The sequence below is a fragment of the Aegilops tauschii genome, chromosome 4, assembly GCF_002575655.3.
Source record: "Aegilops tauschii subsp. strangulata cultivar AL8/78 chromosome 4, Aet v6.0, whole genome shotgun sequence".
Taxonomy (NCBI): Eukaryota; Viridiplantae; Streptophyta; class Magnoliopsida; order Poales; family Poaceae; genus Aegilops; species Aegilops tauschii.
This window is the reverse complement of record NC_053038.3, coordinates 216,943,046-216,966,645: the sequence shown is the minus strand read 5'-3', so window position 1 is coordinate 216,966,645 and position 23,600 is coordinate 216,943,046. Positions and strand designations below refer to the sequence as shown.

The 23,600-nt window shown below is 49.8% G+C and overlaps 1 protein-coding gene across 1 annotated transcript; it reads right to left on the bottom strand.

Moving 5' to 3' along the window:
- Positions 1 to 4,805: 4,805 nt before the first annotated feature.
- On the bottom strand, positions 4,806 to 21,756 carry LOC109757285 (uncharacterized). The gene is made up of 3 exons (XM_020316112.4): positions 21,182 to 21,756; positions 5,948 to 6,055; positions 4,806 to 5,127 (listed from the first exon to the last, which is right to left on the bottom strand). The coding sequence occupies exons 1-3, from the start codon at positions 21,563 to 21,565 to the stop codon at positions 5,005 to 5,007; spliced, it is 615 nt and encodes a 204-aa protein (XP_020171701.1). The 5' UTR covers positions 21,566 to 21,756; the 3' UTR covers positions 4,806 to 5,004.
- Between the last annotated feature and the right edge of the window lie 1,844 nt (positions 21,757 to 23,600).

Below are 23,600 nucleotides of genomic sequence, written 5' to 3'. Positions count from 1 at the left end.
CACACAGATTCAGATAGACACCAACCTTCGGAACTGAAACTGAAGAAAGCAGTGGCATCCTTTCCACAAGCTGCATTCTCTTCTTTGATACACACTTGGGTACTGTGATAAGTGTCAACACACAACAAACACGAAAAAGGAAGAAAATGAAAACAGTTACTCTCACGCTCCTACTTCTACCCCACCTTGAAATCACATTTTGCTTTGTCAGAATACTTGAGTCTGGATGGATGTTGTAGTGTAACTAGGGAGGGGGAGGTGGCCTGGACTTGGGACTATCTTGTTCTAAGCACTGCTATTTAAGAAGGTTTTAAGCATAAAAACTTTAGCTTCAAGAATGGCTGTGTTCTACTGGTGGTGTGGGGGGTTCAGTTTTGTAAAGTGACCAAGCTTCCCTCTCAAGCACCAAAGATTCTTGGCAATGGGGGCAAGAGCTCCTTTCCCTTTTTTTTGCAGAAGTGACTTTAGTCATGTTAGTACTCCTACTACTATTAGCACATTGTTTGGTTTTGATGCCCATTTTCTTTTTCCCTTGTCACTGTATCAGTTTCAGAACCAGACAGTAAGTTTTGGCACAGAGGAAACAAACAAGAGGTCAGCAAACAAGGACCAATACACAATCTGCAGGTTCTCACCTAATAAAGTAACCCTGCTCAGTAGAGAGGCTTTTGCCAGTTCCCCATCCTGCTTTGCCTAGCCTATTGTACATGTCCACTTTTTGTTACATTGCGTTATCTTTCTGTAGAGTAGTAATGCTCCACTTCCACATATTTTTAGTTAGTTATCTTCCAGTAGTATTTCAAATTGAAGCCCTGAGCAGCAACACCTCTTGTGTTGTTCACTATCACATAGTTGCAAAACTGCAGTTGCTTTGGTGCAGTTCTTCTGGCCACTGGCAGTTTTTATGCTGCATGACACTCCTAGTTCATGGGGTGGATGGTCCATGGCTCATAGCTCAGAAGATGGATATATGGCTATTTAATTTGCAGTCTCTTATCTACCCTGCCAGTTAATAAACAAGTACTCTATTTTCAGATAGCTTGATAGTTAATCAACAAGTACTCTGTTTTCAGATAGCTTGATCATTGCAATTTGTTGCTGTCAGCATGAGTTTATGTTGTTATAAGTTTATGATCGTACAACTGCAATTTCATTTATGTTGTTATAAGTTTGTTGCTGTCAGCATGAGTTAACTTGCTGTCATTTATCAAAATTCAGAATGTGCTGGACTATATGTTCATTGGTACTACTTGTGATGCTGCTACTGTACTACTTGGGAATTTTGTCAACTTGTGATGCTTCTGCTGTACCCCGAGAGGCCCTTGAGTTTGCTGGAATGTCGATTAACTTCCGTTCCGGCAAATTCGGGTACTCCATATGTCCTATTTTTAGCAAAGGTCATGCTGAAATTTTCCATGAATTTTAGCATGACTTTGCTAAAAATAGGACATATGGGGTACTTGTGACTAATGCATGGGCCGGGGTCTTAGTACTTAATTAAGTAGGATCAACTGCCCCTTTATTCTTGCTGCATTAAACCATAGGTGGCAATAGAGCCAAGTGATTAGGCCCAACTTAGAATTCTCCTTCCCAGCTTAGCTTTTAGGGTGCCTCGGTGTCGATGAGAACCTAAATGATGTACGCTTAGGCTTTTAGGGTGCCTCGGCGTCGACAAACCCTAAATGATAAAAGCTTAGCTTTTAGGATGCATCGGTGTCAACAAACCCTAAATGATGAGACCATGATCTTGTTCCTTGACAATAACCAACTTTTTGACCAAACTTTTTTCCTATTTAGAGCGAAACATGGCCCACAACGATGAGGCCGGCGGTTCGGACGGCAAGCAATTCTGGGAGCTGTCACAGGAGATGGAGGAAGAACCTCACCGCTATGAGGACGCCGCCGCAGAAGACACCGATCCTGACTACACAACCCCTAGTGGCGTCGGGGATGACACCACTGATGGTGCCGCCGAGGATGCCACCACTGATGATGGCGGCGCACGCACAGATGGCAGCCAACCGAAGAGGCAACGGAAGGACAGATGTGCGCCATTGCTATATAAAAAAATTTACTTATGGCGCACAGATGGCAGCCAACCGAAGAGGCCCAGTGATGACTGCAGCTCTCTTCTATGTGATGGTAGTTTAGATGATCGATATCGACTTGTAATGTGAAGACAAACTCGCTACTCGCGGTCTCGAGACTTGTAATGTTCTATCTTTGTTCGGTCTTTTAAATTCGGAGACTAATATGATGAATTGTATTCAGAGACTAATCTTCTATTGTATTCGATGAATCTGCTGTTGCTGTGTGGTGCTGTTTATATTCTGTCCAATAATATATTTTGTAATCTGTGCAAATATCAGAAAAGAAAAAAATCCCTAATATACATACTAATGGCGCATCACCCCAACGTGCGCCATTAGTATGCCAAAGGATACTAATGGCGCATCACCCCGCAGTGCGCCATTAGTATGGCAAAGCACATGGGTAAATATGGCCCCCTGGGAGGCATACTAATGGCGCACCATGGCCTATACTGGTGCGCCATTAGTAAAAAATACTAGTGGCGTGGTACTAGTGGCGCACCAGTAGTGCGCCATTAGTAGGCAAAACTGGTGCACCACTAGTAGGCCTTTTCCTAGTAGTGTGTGTAATAACATAATATAATTTTAATTAATTTTTTATCTAAATGTGTGTACTAACACAATATAAGTTTGACTAATTATTTTTCTAAATGTGTGTACTAACACAATATAATTCAAACACATTTTTTTTCTAAATGTGTGTACTAACACAATATAACTTTAACTAATTTTTAATCTAAATGTGCGTACTAACACAATATAATTTTAACTAATTTATTTTCTAAATGTGTGTACTAACACAATATAATTCAAACAATTTTTTTTCTAAATGTGTGTACTAACACAATATAATTCAAACTAATATTTACCTAGCTAGCTACAATATAATTCAAACCAATATTTTACCTAGCTAGCTATAATATAATTCAGAGTAATATTTTACCTAGCTAACTACAAAATAATTCAAACTCATTCATGCTTACTAAACCCTAATACAAATTTTCTACCGAATTACAATAAAATTGAGATTGGTTTTACCTCTACGGCGTGCCGGCGGAGCGTGCAATCCTCGGAGAGCGCCAGGGGAAGCGGGGAGAGCGACACGGCAGGGTCACCTCCTTTTCCCTTGCATGCATCCTCCTCCTACGTAGGTTGGCTGGCGAGGCACCGGGCAGCGCATCCAAGCCGCATCACCATGACCGCCCTCGCCATGGCCTTGGTCGCCCTCGCCCGCGCCCTGGACGCCCTGGCTAGCTGCATGACTTGCGCCGGCGCCAGTGCCCCGCCCAGCGCCATGAGCCGCGCCATCAGCAAGGCTTGATTTGCATGCCCTCCAGCAGTACCTCTACACCGGATCGTTGCTCTCCGCCTCCATCATTGCCCAGTAGAGGTACTCCACCAGAAGAGAGCGGTTCGGGCGCATGCGGACCTTCTCATCGTCAATGAGACAATAGGCGATGTCGACCGCCTCCTTGTAGAGCATCACAAGGTCAGGGAACCATGAGCATATCTCGTGCAGACGGGGGAGCTTCTCCGCATCGCCGGCAACCACCTGAATGAGGAGTTGTGCCAGCGAAGGAGTGATCTCCATTGCCGATTAGAGATTGTAAGGTGACGGCTGCAGATCGATTGGCGAGGGTAAGGAGAAGGGTGACGGATTTGGGGGAGATGAGGAAGAGACGAAGCGAGAGGAGTGGTGGTGTCCGTGGCGGCTGGCTCGGAGTGGTGGACTGGAGGCGGATGGCTTACTCAATAAGCATGCCGATTTGACTACCGGACGTGGGTGGATGACAAATGGGTCCGCGTGGAAGGGAGCGTGGACCGGGGGAGCGTGGGTTGTTTCCACAAAATGCGAGGGGGTTATACACAAAAAGCAGCGCCACGCGGCGGCAGCAGAGCAAGGGACCATAGAGTATTATGTAAAAGGACCGTACAGTGTTACGTATTCGCATGTGTAGGGACCATACTGTAGAGTAGCGAGACTAAATCGTAGTGCGCCAGAGACTTAGGGGATGAAACGTGTAACTTTCTCCGAAATGAGCTCGCTCGTGGGAGGAGACTGCTCGAACCCGTGTGCTCTTCTGTCACTTGGGGGGTGGCATTCCATCATAATTTTAGTCAACTCCATCTCCTGCAGAAGCTGGCAGCCCGGAATGAGCAGCTTCCCTACTCCAAGAAATTTGCACTACGGGCACCACCAACTCTCCTCAGCTCGGAGGTGATCAATGCGTGTTCAAGCCAGGAAAGAATACTGAGCGAAGGTACTGCAGTTTATGTTGATTGTTTTATCTTGCAGGTATGATCGCAAGTCTTACACTGCCTGAGGGAAGGCAATAGAGCTGCTCCTAATATTGCTAAATTTGCATATGATAATGATGTTTCCTATAATTGAGTTGATGAGCCCCCTGATTTTCTTGTGAATGACCTTCTGAACGATGTAATGACATTGCCAAATCAATAAAATTAGACATATGGCATTCTCCCGAAAGAAAAGAAAAACTATCAATAAAATTAGACATATGGCATTCTCCCGAAGAAAAGAAAAATTCTCCTTCTCAACTCCGCAGAGTTGAGACGTCCAACCCGGCTCCGACCACTGAGTTGGAGAAGCTGGCAGCTTGACATTCATTTGGAATTACTCGGTATATCATTACAGACAGCAGAGGAGAGAGTTACAGAACAAGAAAGGTTGGGAAAGATTTCACCACAACTGGATTTTGGCGCGAGATTTTTCGCAAATTTTATTGTAAACTTTTTAAAATGTGTATTTAGACAATGGGTGCATATGCACCTACGAGCCATTGCCAATTTCCGGATAATAACAGTCTACAGCTATTGCATTTACAGGTACATATCTAGTAAAACAAGAAAATTATTGAGCTATCTACAAATACTATCCTTTTGTCGTGGAGATTCAGAACACATCAAGGGAGGGCCGGGAGATCCTATCATCTTCCAGTAGCTCATATGGATCAATGTATGGTGGTGGCGCGACTGGTTTCTTGCTCCCGTCGTGTACAAAGCTTTGCCCAAAATACTGCAATGAGAAATCCAGGACAAGCACAGTGTCAGCTTTCTTACATCATGTAAAACTTCAAAGATGCACTTTCGGTCAACTCAAAATGTTGTCAAAATCATAGACAGAAATCTCCCTTCGTGTATTATTAGATGATGAAGCACAAGAGACAAGAGAGCACTGAAAAGAACAGAAATTATATATTGTTTATGCTTTCTGCTATTATTTCGTTTCTTGTATAGTTCCAGTATCTAGGGAAGAAAATGTTCCCAACAAGCTTGTGCATCGTCCCATGACTGCTCTGCGATCACTCAGTTTATGATTCGGTTTAAGGAGTTTAACTTGCATTGATTGTACCCCTCCTTTTTCTCTGTGTGATGATGACAATGTGTGGCCACCACTCCAAATTTATCATGTTGAGCACAAGCTCATAATGTCACATCAAACCTTAAGATGTTCAATTGGTTATGTAAACAATATGTAAATAACCAGATCATATCCAACTCTCCTATTCAAGCTGTACAATATAAACATTCAGTGTCAAGAGCCAGAAGCGCTACACAGGGAGATTACGAGCAAAGCACATACTGGAGATAATAAGGTGTGTATTCTGTATTCCAATTGTACCATGCTGAACAAAAATCATATAATGGTCTCAATGTGTTCAATTTGATTTAGATTAACATAATCAGATACTAACTGAAATTGTACAGCGTATATGCACGCCATGTCATAATAGGGTCGACAAATTGCTACAAAACTACACGCAAGTAAATCAGGGGCCAAATACATAATGACTACATGAGCGAGTATGAGCACACAAAGAGATTAGACAGCTTACCAGATAAAGACCAGCAAATAGAGAAACCGTGACAATAATCAGAGGACCAAATGCCAGGAAAAAAGTACCACCAAGTGATAATAACAGCTTTGCCCGTGGTACTAGACCCTGAAAATAGATAAATAGATGATAACAGGTAAGGCTTCCTGGTGATTGTATCATTATCATCTCAGTGTAAACTGATAAGCAATCAGTGGCGACGAAATAGCGAAACATGAATGTTTACTATACAAACTTTCAGACGATTATTTGTATCAAACATTTTGAATCACATATGACAATGAAAGGCTTCAGAATATTCATGCAAAATTACTTTAACTAAGCCTATGCTGATGCCCGTCGACATTGGTTGGGGAACAAGTAATGTGCATAACAAGGAAAAAGGGCAAAAGGTAAAATGGAGCATCAAACAATAAGGGAGACATGCTATAGACCAAGAAATACATGTTGCATAAATGGCCTAGCTGGGGTGCATGATTTCAACTACAGAAAGGAAAATGTACAAGTAATCACTGGGTATTGCAGTAAGCGAGGACACACGGTGCCACACATCATAGACAAACAAAGAGAAAATATAACGGATTACTTTGTTGAGATCATGAACATTATTTCTCAACAGAAACAAGAGCTATGCCGATACAAGGTAGATTTCTCAATGATGGTTAAAAGAACCATGACTATTTTTCGCAAGGAAAAGATTTCAGTGTCTACCCCACAAAAATAGATTATGCGTGTTCATAATTTTATAGGCAGTTCTGTAGTCAGAATGGCTCGCTCTCGCTCCGCCCAGCCCCTCCCTCCTAGCTCCGAGTAGCCCCCCAGCATCGCCGCCGTCGAATACCCGCCGGTAGCCCTCCCTCCCCTAGCACTCCAGCCCCGCCGCCATCGAATCCCCGCCGGTAGCCCCCCTCCCACCCCTTCCTCCCAGCCCCTTCCCTGTCCTGCCATGGCGTCCTCCAGCGCTGACCCCGCCGACCACGGAGTGACCCTCTCTGACGAACGTGTGTCCTCCAGCGACCGCTAGCTCAACTCAGGGAGCAAGTCCTCTGCGCGCTCCTACTGCAAGGTCGCGCGCCGCCCGGCGGCCCTCCCCACGTCGCTGGCGCCCCTGCCCCTGGCCACGCGCCGGTGCCACCCAGATAGCCTGCTAGGAGCCGCCTCGGTCCCCGCTCCGAGGTGCACCACGTTCCCGGGGCCAACGCGGTCGATGCCGACAGGTTCCAGCAACCAAGGCGCATGAACCGCCGTCGCCGCCCGCGCCAGGCCGATGCGCCCAGCTCCCATCCGCGCCGCCCATCCCTTGAAGAGGTGGCTGGGCTCTGCTTCCGGTGCCTGGACCCCCGCCACCGCATGAGGGACTGCACCAATGACATCAGATGCCGCCGCTGCCTGATCTGCGGCCATGACTCCCGCTCTTGTGACGCCCAGAGCCAAGATGCGGAGCGCCGCCCCCGCGCTTCGCCTGGCAACTCCCGGCCGGTTGCTGTCGAGCCTCCTCGCCCCCAGGCCACACTCCTGCCCCCGCCTCCGCAAGCAACTCCAACAGCACTGTTGCCTGATGTCCGCCCGCCCAAGCCGGAGCGCGTCATCGTCCCACACACCATGGAGATGGAGGAGACGGAACAGGTCCTGGCTCGCGCGCTGGTGGCCTCCGTCACTGGCAATCGCCCGCACGTCTCCGCCAACGAGGTCGGCGCGGCGCTCTACGACTCCTTCAGGCTGGTCGACGGGGACTTCACCGTGCACGCGCATCATCCGGAGGACTTCCTGATCCTCTTTGGCTCCCAGGCTGCCATGGACCGCCTCGCCGGCGAGCACTTCATCCGCTCGCCCCGCTTCTCCCTCTCGATGCGCCCATGGAGCAAGCTTGCCCACGCTGGCTCCGGCGAGTTCGAGTACCGCGTCAAGCTTGAACTCCGCGGCATTCCTGCTCAAGCCTGGCACCTCTCACTGCCGAGCACATCCTTGGGAGGAGCTGTGGGATCGAGCGCCTCCATCCCCAGACTCGTTCCCGCGCCGACCTCGCCACTTTCCGTCTGTCTGGGCGCACGCATGACCCTGCCGACATTCGCCGCGTCGCCGTTCTGGAGGTCGTCGAGCAAACCCCCGCGCGCCTTAGCACCGACGCGCCGTCCATCAGAACGGTCACCTTCCCCATCTCCATCGCCATCGTTCGCACCGAGATGATCAGAACTGCACATCCTAGCGTGCCGACGGGTCCAGGCCCGGACCGGAACAGGGGCACCGGCAACGGGCCAGGCCATGGCCATGGCCATGGACGCGCGCGCCGCTGCGCCGATGCTAAGGCGCAAGCCGCCGGCCGCGGCGATGGCATGGCGGTCGACAGCCTCGGCTGACGCGCCGGAGACCAAACCTCCCACGCGAATGGTGTGGCCATTGCGACGGGGTGGCCCGCTCCGCTCGGCGCGACGACGCGTACGGCTGTCCAACCACGGAACGGTATGCTACCATGGCCGGTCAGCATGGAGCCCACCGCCGTCGTTACCGTGCCAGAAAAGGAAAGATAAGCCTACTTTACCCGTGGGACAGACATGCAGTGCTGTCGCCGCCCCCTGATGGCGCACAGCCAGGCTCGACAGGGACAACCGGCAGCGTGCCAGTGGCTACGGCAGCATTGGATCCATTCAGAATTTTGAATTTGGCGGCCACCCACGAGCCCGAGGACGATCGCGCGGGGCCGCCAACTGCCTCACCTGATCCTTCGGCCTGTCGGGACCTGGCCGTGCTCAACGAGCTTCATGCCAGAGCTGACACCCACCTTGTCGGGATAAAGTGGTGTTTCCCCCACAACCGATCCCAAGGTGGAGCCAACCCCGTGTGCTGACTAGTCCTCGCCCCCGTCCGCGCACGCTGGGACGGACCGCACGGTGCACGAGCTTCGCGCCACTTCTCCCGCCCGCGCATTGGTGACCCCACCCTTGGACAGATTGCTACCGCCATCCCCGGACCAACGGGACCCGCAGACGCCCATGCAGAATCCCATGGCCCCGGTCTCACCCGGGCCCACTGGGGCTCTCCACCAACCCCGAGCAGGCACGTCAGAGCATGCATGGGTCTGGGCCAGGCCGCTTCGCTTCCCCACCAATAATCATGCGTCAATCCCGCGGATGTGCACCTGTCGCTCGCTCATGGACGCTAGGGGACTTTCTAGCCGCTGCCACCAAGGAGCTCAACGCTGCTTTGTCGGCGCCAGGGAAGAGGTCCCGTCATCCTCTTGATTTCACCCCCCGCCATGGCCGCTCAGCTGCCGCTACGCCCACGACCGCTGCTCCTCCCACCGCCGCAAGACGCGCACAAGTGCAAGTCCTTCGCACGGTTGGAATTGTCGGGACCAATCAGAAGATCTCGGCCGCGGAGGTGAAGGCATACGACGATCTGTTCGCGGCGCCCATCCCGCTGTCGGTGCTTACGGCCATCGCTGCGCTGGTCGATTGTGAGATCCCAGCTTACCTTGTGGTGCAGCCGACTACCCCGGCGCGTGTCGACATTGCGTGCGAGACTTAGGCCCCCCTAGACGTCCGCTCTCGTCGATCCAATCTTTATGGATCACGGCCTCAAGACCGTGGTATGGAATGTGCGCGGTCTCAACGCATGCATGCGGCGCCACGCTATTCGCATGTTGCTTGACACAACTGATGCCTCCATTGTATGCTTGCAAGAAACGAAGATGGAGTTGATCTGCTCGTCCGTTGTTCTTGACACGCTTGGTTTGGAGTTTGACGATTGCACATACCTCCCGGCCCAGGGCACGCGCGGCGGTGTTCTCCTTGCGTGGAAAAGCGGGGCTGTGACTATCACGACCCCTTTGTTCACCACCAACACGATCTCTGTCTGTGTCGCCACGGCCGCCGGCACGCCGTGGTGGATCACAGTTGTATACGAACCCCGGGATGATGCGGCCAAGGTCGCCTTCCTGGAGGAGCTGCGCGAGTTCAGAGCGGACTGCCCCGGACCATGGATGCTTTGCGGTGACTTCAACCTCATCCTCTGCTCCGAGGACAAGAATACGAGCAACCTCAATAGACGCATGATGGGCAAATTTCGCCGCCTAGTCAACGATCTCGCACTCAAGGAGGTATACCTCAACGTGCGAAGATACACGTGGTCAAACGAGCAATCACCACCGACCCTGGTGCACCTCGATCGTGTGTTGTGCACCTCGGACTGGGAGGACGGGCACAACAAATGCCACCTGAGGTGCCTCGCGTCTGTTGTGCCAGATCATTGCCCCTTGCTGCTGGATTGCGCCCGTGATGCACCGCAGGTTCCACTTCGAGGACCATTGGCTGTGTTTGGATGGATTCCACGATACGGTGGCCGCGGCATGGGGCTCCATTCACGACATCGACCCCTTCCACCGCCTGATGCTGCGTCTCCATGCCACTGTGCGTAGCTTGATGAGTTGGAGCGCCAAAGCGGTTGGCTACATAAAGACCAAGCTGGCCATTGCTAGAGAGCTCATTGCGCGTTTCGACAAGGCCCAAGAGGACCGCATCCTCACGCCCTCGGAGGACTGGCTGCGCAAACAACTGAAGGTTTTGTACCTTGGGCTCGCGTCCCTTGAACGGGCGATCGCCAGACAGCGCGCCCGCATTGCTAACCTCAAAGACGGTGATGCCAACACCGCCTTCTTCCACAGGCAATGCTCCTTTCGACAGCAGAAAAACCGTGTCTTCAACCTCTCCGTGAATGGCACTGTGCTCACAGATCACGATGAGATGGCCGAGGCTGTATTCCGGCACTATGACACATTGCTTGGTACTGCTGTCGAGCGCGATCACACGTTGGGCCTATCGCAACTTATCGAGGGTAGCGATCTCTCCGACCTCGATGCACCCTTCTGCCCGGCGAAGATCTGGGACTGTGAAGCGCCTTCCTACGCGCAAGGCGCCAGGGCCCGACGGCTATGCTGCTGAATTCCTCCGCGCGTGCCGGAGCATCGTCAAGCAGGACTTCATGGATGTGTTCCGGCAGCTTTTCGAGCTGCGTGGCCATGGCTTCTGCAAGCTTAACCGGGCCCTCCTCACGCTGTTGCCGATGCGCGCCGATGCCCAGGAGTTGCGCGACTACCGCCTGATATGCCTCATTCATCTCGTGGCCAAGGTATTCGCCAAGGCCCTCTTGCTTCGGCTCGCTCCAAAGCTTGACCGCATTGTCAGCCGCAATCAAAACGCATACATCATCGAACAGAGCCTTCATGACAACTCCGTGCTCGTCAGGCAATCGCTCAAACTGTTGAGCCAACTAGGGGCCCCTAGGGTGATGCTTAAGCTCGACCTCACGCGCGCATTCAACTCCATCTCCTGGTCGTTCCTCTTTGAGGTCTTGCGCCAATATGGGTTTGGGGATCGCTTCCTCGAGTGGATTGCCATCCTCCTGTCCTCGGCTAGCACCCGTGTCTTGATGAACGGTGTACCAGGCCCACCGATATGGCATAAGGGAGGGTTGCGGCAGGGTGACTCCTTGTCCCCGCAGCTGTTCGTGCTCATGGTCGGCTGATGCGGCGCGCCCATGAAACGGGTATCCTCCAGCCGCTGCATCCTCAGAGGCCGATACCGGCTATATCTCTATAAGCCGACGACGTCATGCTCTTTTGCCATGCCATAGAGAGCGACGTGACCGCAGCCAAGGAAATCCTTGCCCTGTTTGGCAATGTCTTGCCTGAAGGTGAACTACGCCAAGAGCTCGGCCATGGTTCTGATGGGGACCAGACTGCCTCCGAGATGATCATCAGCTTGGGATATCCGACCGCCAAGATCCCGGTCACCAACCTCGGCATCCCCCTGGCGATGCGTCGCCCCTCCGCCGGGCAGCTATAGCCCCTTGTCGACAAGGTTGCTGGCCGCTTGCCCACCTGGAAAGCATGGCTCATGAACAGAGCCGGCAGGCTGGCCCTCGTCAAGTCCGTCCCTGCGCCATCCTGGTGCACCAACTGCCTGTGTTGCCCCCTCCCCCCAAGAAAACCCTGCAGCGGCTCGAGAAGATACAGAGAGGTTTCCTATGGGCCGGGTGAACTGCTACCAACGGAGGGCACTGCCATGTCAACTGGCGCCATGTCTACTGCCCCCTCGAGCTCGGCGGCCTTGGAGTTCACGACCTCGAGCGCGCGGGTCTCGCGCTTAGGTTGCGGTGGCTATGGTTCTCGCGAACGGACACAGGACGCGCCTGGCAGAGGCTGGACCTCCAATTCTCCAGCAACGAGCGCACACTGTTCTCTGCTTCCACCTACATGACCATTGGAAACGGCCTGAACGCCCTATTCTGGGAGGATCGCTGGCTCAATGGGCGCTCAGTTGGCGAGCTCATGCCTTTGCTCTACAACTACACCCCCAAACACCGGCGCAAGGTCAGAACGGTGACCGAAGGCCTTAACAGCAATGCATGGGCCCGCGACATTCATGGTGTCCTCGGCATCCATGAGATTGCCCAGTACCTGCAGCTCTGGCAACTCGCGCAGCATACCACGCTTACCGACGTCCCTGACCAGCTGATCTGGAAGGGGTCCGCGAGCAGCATCTACTCGGCACAATCTTGCTACGCATCCACCTTCCAAGGATCAACGCACGGCTACTCCTGGAAGCTGATTTGGAAGACTTGGGCGCCACCTCAGGTCAAGTTCCTCCATTGGTTTGCCAATCTGGACCGTTGCTGAACTGCCGACCGTCTGGCCTGCCACGGGCTGCAGCATCATCCGCGCTGCCTACTCTACGATCAGGCACCGGAAATGCTCCGGCACCTGCTGCTCGACTGTCCCTTCTCCAGACAGGCATGGCACGAGACCCTGGCCTAGCTTCGCACACCAGCGCCGATTCCCAACCAGGAGCCCACCCTCACGGACTGGTGACAGCACGCCGCAGGCACAACGCAAGGCCCTACAATCCGTCGCACTACTCGTACCGTGGATGGTCTAGAACCATAGAATAGCTGCGTCTTCGACAACGCAGCACCCTCCCTAGGCACGCTCATGGACATGATCAAGGAGGAAGCCTGTTCCCGGGCCAAGGCTGGAGCAGCAGGCCTTAGAGTAGTCCTGCCTCCTTCATGGGATGTGCACTGAGCGTTGTATCCCGATCCTCGATTGTTCGTCCTCGGACGACTGTAACTGACTTACTACCTTTTCAATGAAAAGAAACGCAAAGGACTTTTGCGTTTTCTCGAAAAATAATTGTATAGGCTTCCTGGTGCGAAGCACCCCATGGACATCACCATGGTTCCTGCACCAACACCCCAAGCACAAAGTGGACCTATGACACGAGCACAAGCACGTGCCATAAAAAACGAGGTGATTTCACTCCTACTTGAGTTTGCCTTCCAATTGAATGATACATGGGTTCTGTTAAGCTTCATGCACTAGCCAACGCAATCAAAAGTCCGAATTGATAGGGCTAGGCAATCCACATATACACTTTAACACCCCCTCTCATGTGTGACGCGGGAAGTCAACACGTAAATATACTCAGAAGTATGACTTAAGAGGCCTACACGTGGACACGGAGGGGGCAGCAACAACTTATAGCTATGACTTCAACTCAAGAGCTTAGGCTTTGATACCATCTTAAGCTTCATGCACTAGCCAACGCAACCAAAAGTCCAAATTGATAGAAAGGGCTAGCCAATCCACATATACACTTCAACAGGTTCTACCTCAATCCAGAATGTACGAAGGCATGGACCTAGAAGAAGCAAGGATGGAACCCCAAGACTCAAGCGAGTAGCGGAAGCATGAAGAAAGAGAAAAGGAGTTGTGCATACTTTGCACAACAAGGTTAGAATAGCACTATGGATAATTGTATTATCTCTCAATTATCATCTTGTAGTGCGAAAATTATACATCAGATTTTTAGTTTTTTGGTTCAATTCTTGATGTTCACCGGTTATGAAGAGAAGAGTGTTGTCAAGCACCTTAATGATTAATTCTTTTTAAGCATCGCCTAACTAAACATGACTTTGCTTGGGGATTGCATGATACTCTACATGAAAAAGAGAATTAGCAGCTAAGTTTTTCCGATAAAGTTAGTACTCCCTCCGTCCCAAAATTCTTGTCTTAGATTTGTCTAAATACGGATGTATCAAGTTTAACACGGATGATGTGGTGCTAGTTGACGATAGTCGAACGGGGGTAAATAGGAAGTTAGAGTTATGGAGACAATCCTTGGAATCGAAAGGGTTTAGGCTTAGTAGAACTAAAACCGAGTACATGATGTGCGGTTTCAATACTACTAGGTGTGAGGAGGAGGTTAGCCTTGATGGCCAGGTGGTACCTCAGAAGGACACCTTTCGGTATTTGGGGTCAATGCTGCAGGAGGATGGGGGTATTGATGAAGATGTGAACCATCGAATCAAGGCCGGATGGATGAAGTGGCGCCAAGCTTCTGGCATTCTCTGTGACAAGAGAGTGCCACAAAAGCTAAAAGGCAAGTTCTACAGGACGGCGGTTGGACCCGCAATGTTGTATGGCGCTGAGTGTTGGCCGACTAAAAGGCGACATGTTCAACAGTTAGGTGTGGCGGAGATGCGTATGCTGAGATGGATGTGTGGCCACACGAGGAAGGATAGATTCCGGAATGATGATATACGAGATAGAGTTGGGGTAGCACCAATTGAAGAGAAGCTTGTCCAACATCGTCTGAGATGGTTTGGGCATATCCAGCGCAGGCCTCCAGAAGCTCCAGTGCATAGTGGACGGCTAAAGCGTGCGGAGAATGTCAAGAGAGGGCGGGGTAGACCGAATTTGACATGGGAGGAGTCCGTTAAGAGAGACCTGAAGGATTGGAGTATCACCAAAGAGTTAGCTATGGACAGGGGTGCGTGGAAGCTTGCTATCCATGTGCCAGAGCCATGAGTTGGTTGCGAGATCTTATGGGTTTCACCTCTAGCCTACCCCAACTTGTTTGGGACTAAAGGCTTTGTTGTTGTTGTTGACGGATGTATCAAGTCACATTTTAGTATTAGATACATCCATATCTAGACAAATCTAAGACAAGAATTTTGGGACGGAGGGAGTAGTAATTTTATCTTATTGGCAATGGAGAGTTGGGTCTACACTAATACAAATGTAACCATGTTTCTATAGGCAGCGAAGTGGGAAATTATTAAATTATTATGATAGTTACTCTTATCAATTTTTATAGGGTCGAAGTGGCAAATTATTGAAGCAGCACAAAGGTTGTGGAGGAGCAACTCCACCTTGCTGCTACAATGTGTACAACACAAGTATTGAAGGAACAACTTCAACGTGTTGCGCTAGATATCGCTCGAGGCGAATGTAGGCCGATATGGCAGCAAGAGTTCAATCCAGAACTCCTAGAGCACAAGATCTACTCCGAGATCTTAGATAAGAACAACAAGTTCTATTATAGGTAGTGGGTACATAGTCTGGGTTACAAAGTAGAGGTGAGGACCTCTACTTATAGGGCTTTGGGAAGCCTTCACATACTTCTACTTATAGCTGGAACACTCTAGAAAACATTATTTAGGATTCACCATTCTACTCACAGCTACTTATAACTAGAGAACTCTAGAAACAGGAGGTAGGGTAATGAAAAGAAAAAAAATACTACACTAGAGTGGAAGCATCTAGAAGTAGCCAGAAAAATCTGATATATGATTTTTTTTCTCATCTAGTGTTCCTCATCATTCTCCCCCGGTTGTTTGGAACTTGCCCTCGAGTTATCTTCATAGAGCGCTTCTTCTGGATGGTAGAGAGTCAAGTCCGCAACACTGAAAGTGTTGGATATGCCATGTCGCTTGGAAGATCTATCACATAAGCATTATCATTTATCTTCCTCATGATAGAGAAGGGCCCATACCTTCGCTGCCTAAGCTTCCCCTTAACACCTAAAGGCAGACTCTCTTTTCGGAGGTAGACCATCACCTTATCACCAACTTGGAATGATTTTGGCCCCCTTTCGCAATCAACAAGTTGTTTATATTTCTGATTTTGTGCTTCCAGACCACCACGAATCTCTTCAAATAACTCGATGTAATTATCAGCAAAGGACAATGCTGATTTTGAGTTTCCCCTTGATGGTAGCTTCACCAGGTCCACCACATGTGTTAGAACTTTAGTGTCGACGATGAAAAAAAGGACTCCTTCCTGTGGATCTATGCTTGGAGTTATTGTAGGAGAACTCTGCAAGAGATAGAGCCAAATCCCATTGTCCCCTTCTTTCTACACAAATGCAACGGATCAGGTTACCCAAAAACTTGTTCACCACTTCCGTTTGTCCATCTGTTTGTGGATGAGCAATGCTAGAAAATTTCAATTTAGTGTTGAATTGCTTCCACAAAGTGAGCCAAAATGCAGCAAGAAACTTGCTATCACGGTCTGAGACAATGGACCTTGGAACTCCATGATGTCTGACCACTTCTCGAAAGAATAGGTTTGCCACATGATGAGCATTCGTTGTCTTGCGGCATGGGATGAAATGAGCCATCTTAGAGAATCTATCCACGACCACAAATACAGCATCACTTCCTCGTCTTGTTCTTGGCAAGCCCAAGACGAAGTCCATAGAGATGTCCTCCCATGGAGCAACAGGAACAGGCAAAGGCATGTATAACCCTGTGTTCTGGACTTGGCCTTTGCAGGTTTGACATATGGGCACCGCTGAACAAACTGGCCAGCATCTCTCTTTAGTTGTGGCCAAAAGTAGCGAGCTTCCAGGTTATCGATAGTTTTGTCCCGTCCAACATGGCCACTAAGATCACTTGAATGGAGTTCTCTAATTAGTTTGTCACGCAGAGAACTCCTTGGGATGCACAAACGGTCATTTTTTAAGAGATAGCCATCCTGCACCAAATAGTTGTCACCTAATGGCTGGCCCTGATGTGCTTCACCCAAACATGGCCAAAGTCTACATCATCCTCATACAACTCCTTTATTTGATCCATGCCTGAAAGTTCAGCTTCAAAAGAAGTCAAGAGGCATGCACGACGACTCAAAGCATCGGCCACTCGGTTAGTTGTCCCAGATTTATGCACAATGAGATAGTTAAACCTCTCCAGATATGCTGCCCATCTCGCTAGCATGCGGTCAACATGCTTTTGATTTCTAAAATGCTTCAAGGATTGATGGTCACTATATACAATGAACTCTTTAGGCAGCAAATAAACTTCCCAAGTTTTCAAGGCTCTGAAAATGGCATACAATTCTTGTTGATAGGTAATCCATTTCTGTCTAGCTTTGCTTAACTTCTCACTAAAGAAAGCAATGGGCTTCCTTTCTTGAGATAGAACAGCTCCAATGCCTACTCCACTTGCATCACACTCCAACTCAAAAGTCTTGATGAAATCGGGTAGCACCAAGACAGGAGCTTGTGAGAGTTTTTGCTTGATCTCATTGAAACTAGTTTCAGCCGCTTCTGACCATTGGAACTTTCCTTTCTTCGGGCACTCGGTAATTGGTGCCATGATAGTGTTGAAATTCTTCACAAATCGTCTATAGAAAGTTGCAAGGCGATGAAAACTTCTTACCTCAGAAACTACACTAGAGTGGAAGCATCTAGAAGTAGCCAAACAAATCTGACATATGATTGTTTTTCTCATCTAGTGTTCCTCATCAATTATTATATAAATGCAACCATGTTTTAAAATCGTGTTTTTATCAACTTGACTTGGCCCACCATATTGAAGTCCCGGCTTCGCCTTTGGATCTGGACCCCCTATGCTCAAATCCTGGCTTTGCCCCTGGACGTGTCGTTCGCTGATGCACTCATGTCATAAAACTAAGTCCAAAGCTCAATCTCATGGTCTTTACATTACAAATTCCATATGCACCTTGGGAGGACATAAACATGGATTTCGTACTTGGCTTGCCTAGAACTAGCAATGGAAAGGACTCGATTTTTGTGGTTGTTGATAGATTCTCAAAGATGGCACATTTTATTCCATGTAACAAGAGCAACGATGCTTCACACATTATGTAGGGAAATATTGCGTTTGGATGAGTGCCCGGGACAATTGTCTCAGACCGTGATATCAAATTCTTGAGCTACTTTTGGAAGACAGTATGCGCCAAGCTAGGAATCAAGCTATTGTTCTCCTCAGCATATAATCCTCAAACCGATGGCCAAACGGGGGTTGGTCAACCGCACACTCTCCACCCTCCTTCGCGTACTCATCAAGAACCTCAAGGAGTGGAAAGGCTGTGTGCCCATCATTGAGTTCACCTACAACCGTCCAAGACATACAACAACGTTGAAGTCGCCATTGGAGGTTGTCTATGACTTCAACCCCTTGTCGTCATGGGACATACTTTCGCTTCCTCTACAAGAGTGTGCCAGTATGGAGGCAAGCGACCGAGTCGAGTTCATGAAAAGGTGCATGAAGATATAAGGACCACCATTGAGCGTCAAGTCCACAAGCATGCTACCAAGATCAACATCACCAAGAAGCCAATGGTGTTCCAACCCGGAGATCTTGTTTGGTTACATCTTTGCAAAGACTGCTTTCCGGACGAGCACAAATCCAAGCTTCTACCTCGAGCCGATGGTCCCTTCAAAGTCCTAGAAAGGATACAACAACGCTTACAAGATAGACATCCCACTCGACAAGTACTCGGTGAGCAACACCTTCAGTGCCGCCGACTTGGCTCCATTCCATGGCGATGAGGTTTTCGATCCGAGGACGAATCTTCCCCAAGGAGGGGGAGGGATATGGTGCAGGGCAGCACATGGATCACCATGGATCCTACACCAATCCCACAAGTGCCAATTGGACCAAAGCCTAAAGCCCGTGCAAGTGCCAAACCAAGGTGAATTCATTCGCTTCAAACTTTCTATGCATTCATTTGAGACAACCTCAATCTGACACCCTATGCATACTGAGGTACTAAGGATTCATCCATGAAGAAGTGAGGGTAGAAGGCCAAGCAAAGAGAAGGGACAAGGAGAAAAGTTGTTGAGCTACACGAGCCAGATAGTCCAGCCAAGAAGCCGGACTGTCCAGCATGAATCCCGGAGACATTAGAAGCTAAATACATGTAGTCTGGCGTGTCGTCCGACCACTTGCCTGACTATCTTGCCCCTGAAGATTGACTGGTGCTTCTAAAGCCTGTGCCAGCCCGGAGCCGCACCAGCGTAAGCAAACGGACTGTCCGGCTTGCTTCTCGAACTGTCCGGTCTGAACCCAGACTATTCGGCTTGATTCCCGGACTGTCCGACCCTTGCATGCAGATCTAGCCAATAGGCCATGTATCCCCTCTCTTACCTACCCCCTTTCGTCCCTTAGCTATATAAAGATACCTTGGACTCAAATTACGATTAGCAAAGCATTTAGATAAAACTTGAGAGGGCATTGCTCATCTATCCTCTCTTTTGGAGATCAAGGCCTCCACAAGGAGAAGAACCCTTGTGGTTAATCAAGACCTCCATATCATTTGGATTGGAGAAGATCTACCTCTCAAGACCCCTCTTCTCTTAGAGATTTGGAAAGAACTTTACCTTGTTTCCTTGTTCCTTTTGTTGGTTGTGGATCTTGATTTGTCTCATACTTTGGATGCTTTGAGAGGACGCGTGATGTGAACCTTGTTCATTAGTATTATTCTTCTTGAGTTTCTTGTGTTCTTTGCGTTTTGCTCCTTGCCACCTTCAAATTGTGAGGATTGGGACAAACCTAGGCCTTTGTCCTACATCACAGTTTTACCATCTGCAGATAACAAAGCATCTGGAGGACAAAAAAATCTACAAGTCAAAGATACCACTAAAAGTTAAAAAGATAATACAGGGTATCTTCGCCGAGGTACGGTTCTAACAAATGATAATCTGCTCGACACAATTTGCAGGGAAGTAAGAAGTGTTATTTTTTCATCATGACGAGACAATTGAGCATGTTTTCTTTCAATGCACTTTTGCGCGCTCTACATGGTCAATCATGCGTCCAACTTGTATCCTCCTCGCAAGGTTGCTAACATGTATAGTCACTGGCTTGATGGTATAACTCACAAGTTTAATGCACTTACAAGGGTGGGAGTGTCTGTTTTATTATGGTCAAAGTTCCAAAAGGTGTGCCTTTTGTGAGCTCCTAATCATGTCCACGCGCGAAGCAATGGGAGAATGCATCGCGCCTGTTTATGTGATGAGCCCAACCAGGCAAAGCGCTTTTCCAATCTATGCTCGATTAAGCGTGTGTCAGCAGCGCTACGCACACGTAACCGTTGCTGGGCGAAGAGCAAACAGACCAAAATCGTAGAGGGAAAAGAGGGGTCTGTTGGCCATAATCGCAGCAGCAAAGATATAGGAAAGGGTGGCACGGGCTAGATTTTGATGAGTAAAACGCACACACATCTCTCATGGGCTCCTCACATGATAGGATGTCGAGGCGGCGACTCTGAAGCCGTTGACCCTGACCTTGCGCCGCCCCGACCTCCTCCTCTCGTTGCACCCCGGCACCACAAGCTACTCCTCGACTCGCCACATGCCGCCGACCTCCTCGTCCGAGCCCGAGCTTCTCCTCCTCGTCTCGCTCTCTTCCAACGCGCCCTGCTGGTCAGCTCCAACTCCCCTTTTTCTCTCCTCCCTCTTAGGTGATTGATCCCTTCCCTCTGGTCTAGTCCGTTCCAGTGATATTGCTGTGAGCCTGTGATGTTGATTTTGTGATATGATCTATTGTATTACCTATTAATTTGCTCGATCTCCCTTCTTCTCCTATTTTGTGCTTCTGCTCTGCCATGGGACATGGCTACTATCTATTGCTCCCTAGCCTCCCAGATTTGTCCCATTGGCCTTTCCGTATGAAACGCCTAGGCAGCGCAATAAGCAAGTTGGGTGCAAGTAGGTCCCAAAACCTATAATTAAGCCTAATGCCTTTTTGAACTTCGATTATGGTCGATGAGGCTACGTAGAAATGATATGGTTTTCAATGATAAAATTTCCTGTATTGCAGGTTATCTACCAAAGCATGCACTGGCTCTGTTCCTGGTGTACTCTGCAACACATGGAACATCAACGGTGAAATGATATGGTTTTTGATGATAAAATCTCCTCTATTATGCAGGTTATCTACCAGTGCACGCACTGGCTCTGTTCATGGTGTACTCTGTCCGTGGCTCTGTTCGTGGTGTATTCTACAACCCAATCATTTCTACGTTGACTGATTTTTTTTACAGCTCTGTACGTTGGTTGATATTATTATAAGCAAATACTACAAATGTATTAATCACCAAATTCGGGAATGAAAGCTAAGATTTAACCAGGGAGGGACAAGGTCAGAGACCTCAAGGCCTTCGCTGTTGAGCGCCACGGACCGCTCTCTCTGCCCGTCCGCCCCCGACGCAGCCCTCTCGAACTCCGCCGCCGCCGCACCGACCCCGCGCTTCCTCCCCGCCTCTCCCCCTGGGCCGCCTTCCTCCGCCTCCGCGGCTGCCCCCGACTTCTCCCCGGAAGGGACGGACCCCGCCGCCATACCCCGCCGCCTCAGCTCCTTTGCAAACAGCGACTCGGGCTCGTCCTCCTCGCTCCCCCGGGCTCCACCCCCCTCATCCCCGTCGATGCGGCACCTCACGCGTAGGCGCAGCATGCGCCGTCCACGCGGCCGCAGCGAAGGCGACGGTGTGAGGGCTGGGCGCGCGAGGTGGATCACGGCCAGTTCCATGGACATGGTTTGCTAGCTTCAGTTGGTTGCGTGGCTGCGTGATCCCTGCTGCGTCGAGGTCACGGAAGCACAAGTCTGACTAGACTTGGCGACAGGGTGACCCCTCGGCGAGGGTTCTGACCGTCGGTTCGGTGCTGAGATACGCGATTAGGCGGATGGACAATGCGGATCTAGCGGAGGGTTCATGCGGCTGGTGATGATTGAAAGCCGAGGACGCAAGGAAGCGGGACTAATGTATGGTTGTCGTGGTTCGTCGGAGCTCGGAGATGTGCGGGCTCATCTCCAACGATGTGTGTTTTTTACCGCGAAACAACGATTCTTACGGGATAATTTTCTACTCCCTCGATCTTCATGCAACCCGTAAATTTCTTTCTGCATCCGTTCGCGGACAGAAGAGACGAGTCCGCGGACACAGATTCAAAAGGATGACATTCAACACTAGTTGTATATATTTTGGCAACAACTCAAATCAACCGGACGAAATCCGATCGAATCGGGCGAATTTGGATATAAACACGGCGAATTTCATTAAAGCTAGTATAATTTATACATAAAACCAAATGATATTCCGTTTGATGAACTAATAACCTTAAATTAAAACCCTAAATTATTCTATATTCGACAGTGACCTCATAGGTCATGCCGAGCTGGCCAGCGGCTCCTCCGTCATTGACGCCTAATCCGGCGTCGTCATCGTTATCGGGCGACGGAAGGTGGTGGCGTCGCGGCAGGGCTTCCCGGCGGCCGCCTGACACTCGCGGATATCTCCGCTTCCCCATGTCGTGCACAGTATGGCCGCGGCCACTGAGGACGTCGGCTGGGGGAGAGGGCGGCGGTCGTTGGAGGAGGCATCATTGGCGGCGTCGATCTCAGCGAGGGACCATTCCTCGCCGTACATGGCCATCTCCCCGTCGAGGCGGCGGAGACGGCGCTTGGCCGTCTTCGACATCGTCACCGAGCGGTCCAGGGCCCAGGCGTACGCCAGGTCCGGGTCAGCCGCGATGTGTGGCGGGGGCGTCCAAGTCCACGAACTTGGAACAGCGCGCAGCATTGCGGCTGTCCCGCCCACGCTGCTCCCGGTCGGCGTACTCCTGCACCATCATGGCGCTCCAGGAGGACGAACAGCTCCCGCCGCTGCCGAGGTAGTGCAGAATGCGACCGCACGCCTTGGGCAAGGGCGGCAACGTGTGACGCTCCTCCTTGACGATGCACCGGGGCGGCGGCTGATGTCTACTATGCAACTTTATTTCTTGTAGACTTTGTTGGGCCTCCAAGCGCAGAGTTTTGTAGGACATCAACAAATTCCCCTCAAGTGGATGACCTAAGATTTATTAATCTGTGGGAGGTGTCTGATGAAGATGGTTTCTCTCAAACAACCCTGCAATCAACTACAAGCAATTTCTTCTATCCCCAACACACCCAATACAATGATAAATTGTATAGGTGCACTAGTTCGGTGAAGAGATGGTGATACAACTGTAGTATGGATAGTAGATATAGTTTTTTGTAATATGAAATAATAAAAACAACAAGGTAACAAATAACAAAAGTGAGCATAAACGGTATTGCAATGCTTGGAAATAAGGTCTATGGTTCATACTTTCACTAGTGCAATCTCTTAGCAGTGCTAACATAATTGAATCATATAACAATAGCTCAACGTGCAACAACTAATCACTCTAAAGTTTCTATCGGAGAACGTAGGACGAAGACGTGTATCAACCCCTATGCCTAGATTACCCCAATGTCACCTCAGGAATCCGCAAGTTGATTGCCAGAACATATATCAAGTAACTCAATAGAATACCCCATTGTCACCATGGGTATCCACATGTAAGACACACATCAAGTGATCTCAAAGAGCAAGACTCAGTTCATGACAACAAGATAGAGAGGAAAAAACATCATATGATCCGACTATATTAACAAAGTCCATGGCTACATCAAGATCGTGCCGGATTAAGAACAAGAGAGAGAGGGGGAGGGAGGGAGGGAGAGAGAGGGAGAGAGAGAGATAGAGAGAGATAGAGAGAGAGGGAGA

What these genes read in the sequence shown, in the direction of transcription:
- LOC109757285 (XM_020316112.4), bottom strand. Translation starts at nt 21,565, where the DNA reads ATGTCCATGGAACTGGCCGTGATCCACCTCGCGCGCCCAGCCCTCACA. An exon ending in TCAACAGCGAAGGCCTTGAG is followed by an intron (nt 6,056 to 21,181) that starts GTCTCTGACCTT and finishes ATCTATTTTCAG; the next exon opens with GGTCTAGTACCACGGGCAAA. An exon ending in TATTTGCTGGTCTTTATCTG is followed by an intron (nt 5,128 to 5,947) that starts GTAAGCTGTCTA and finishes TTCTCATTGCAG; the next exon opens with TATTTTGGGCAAAGCTTTGT.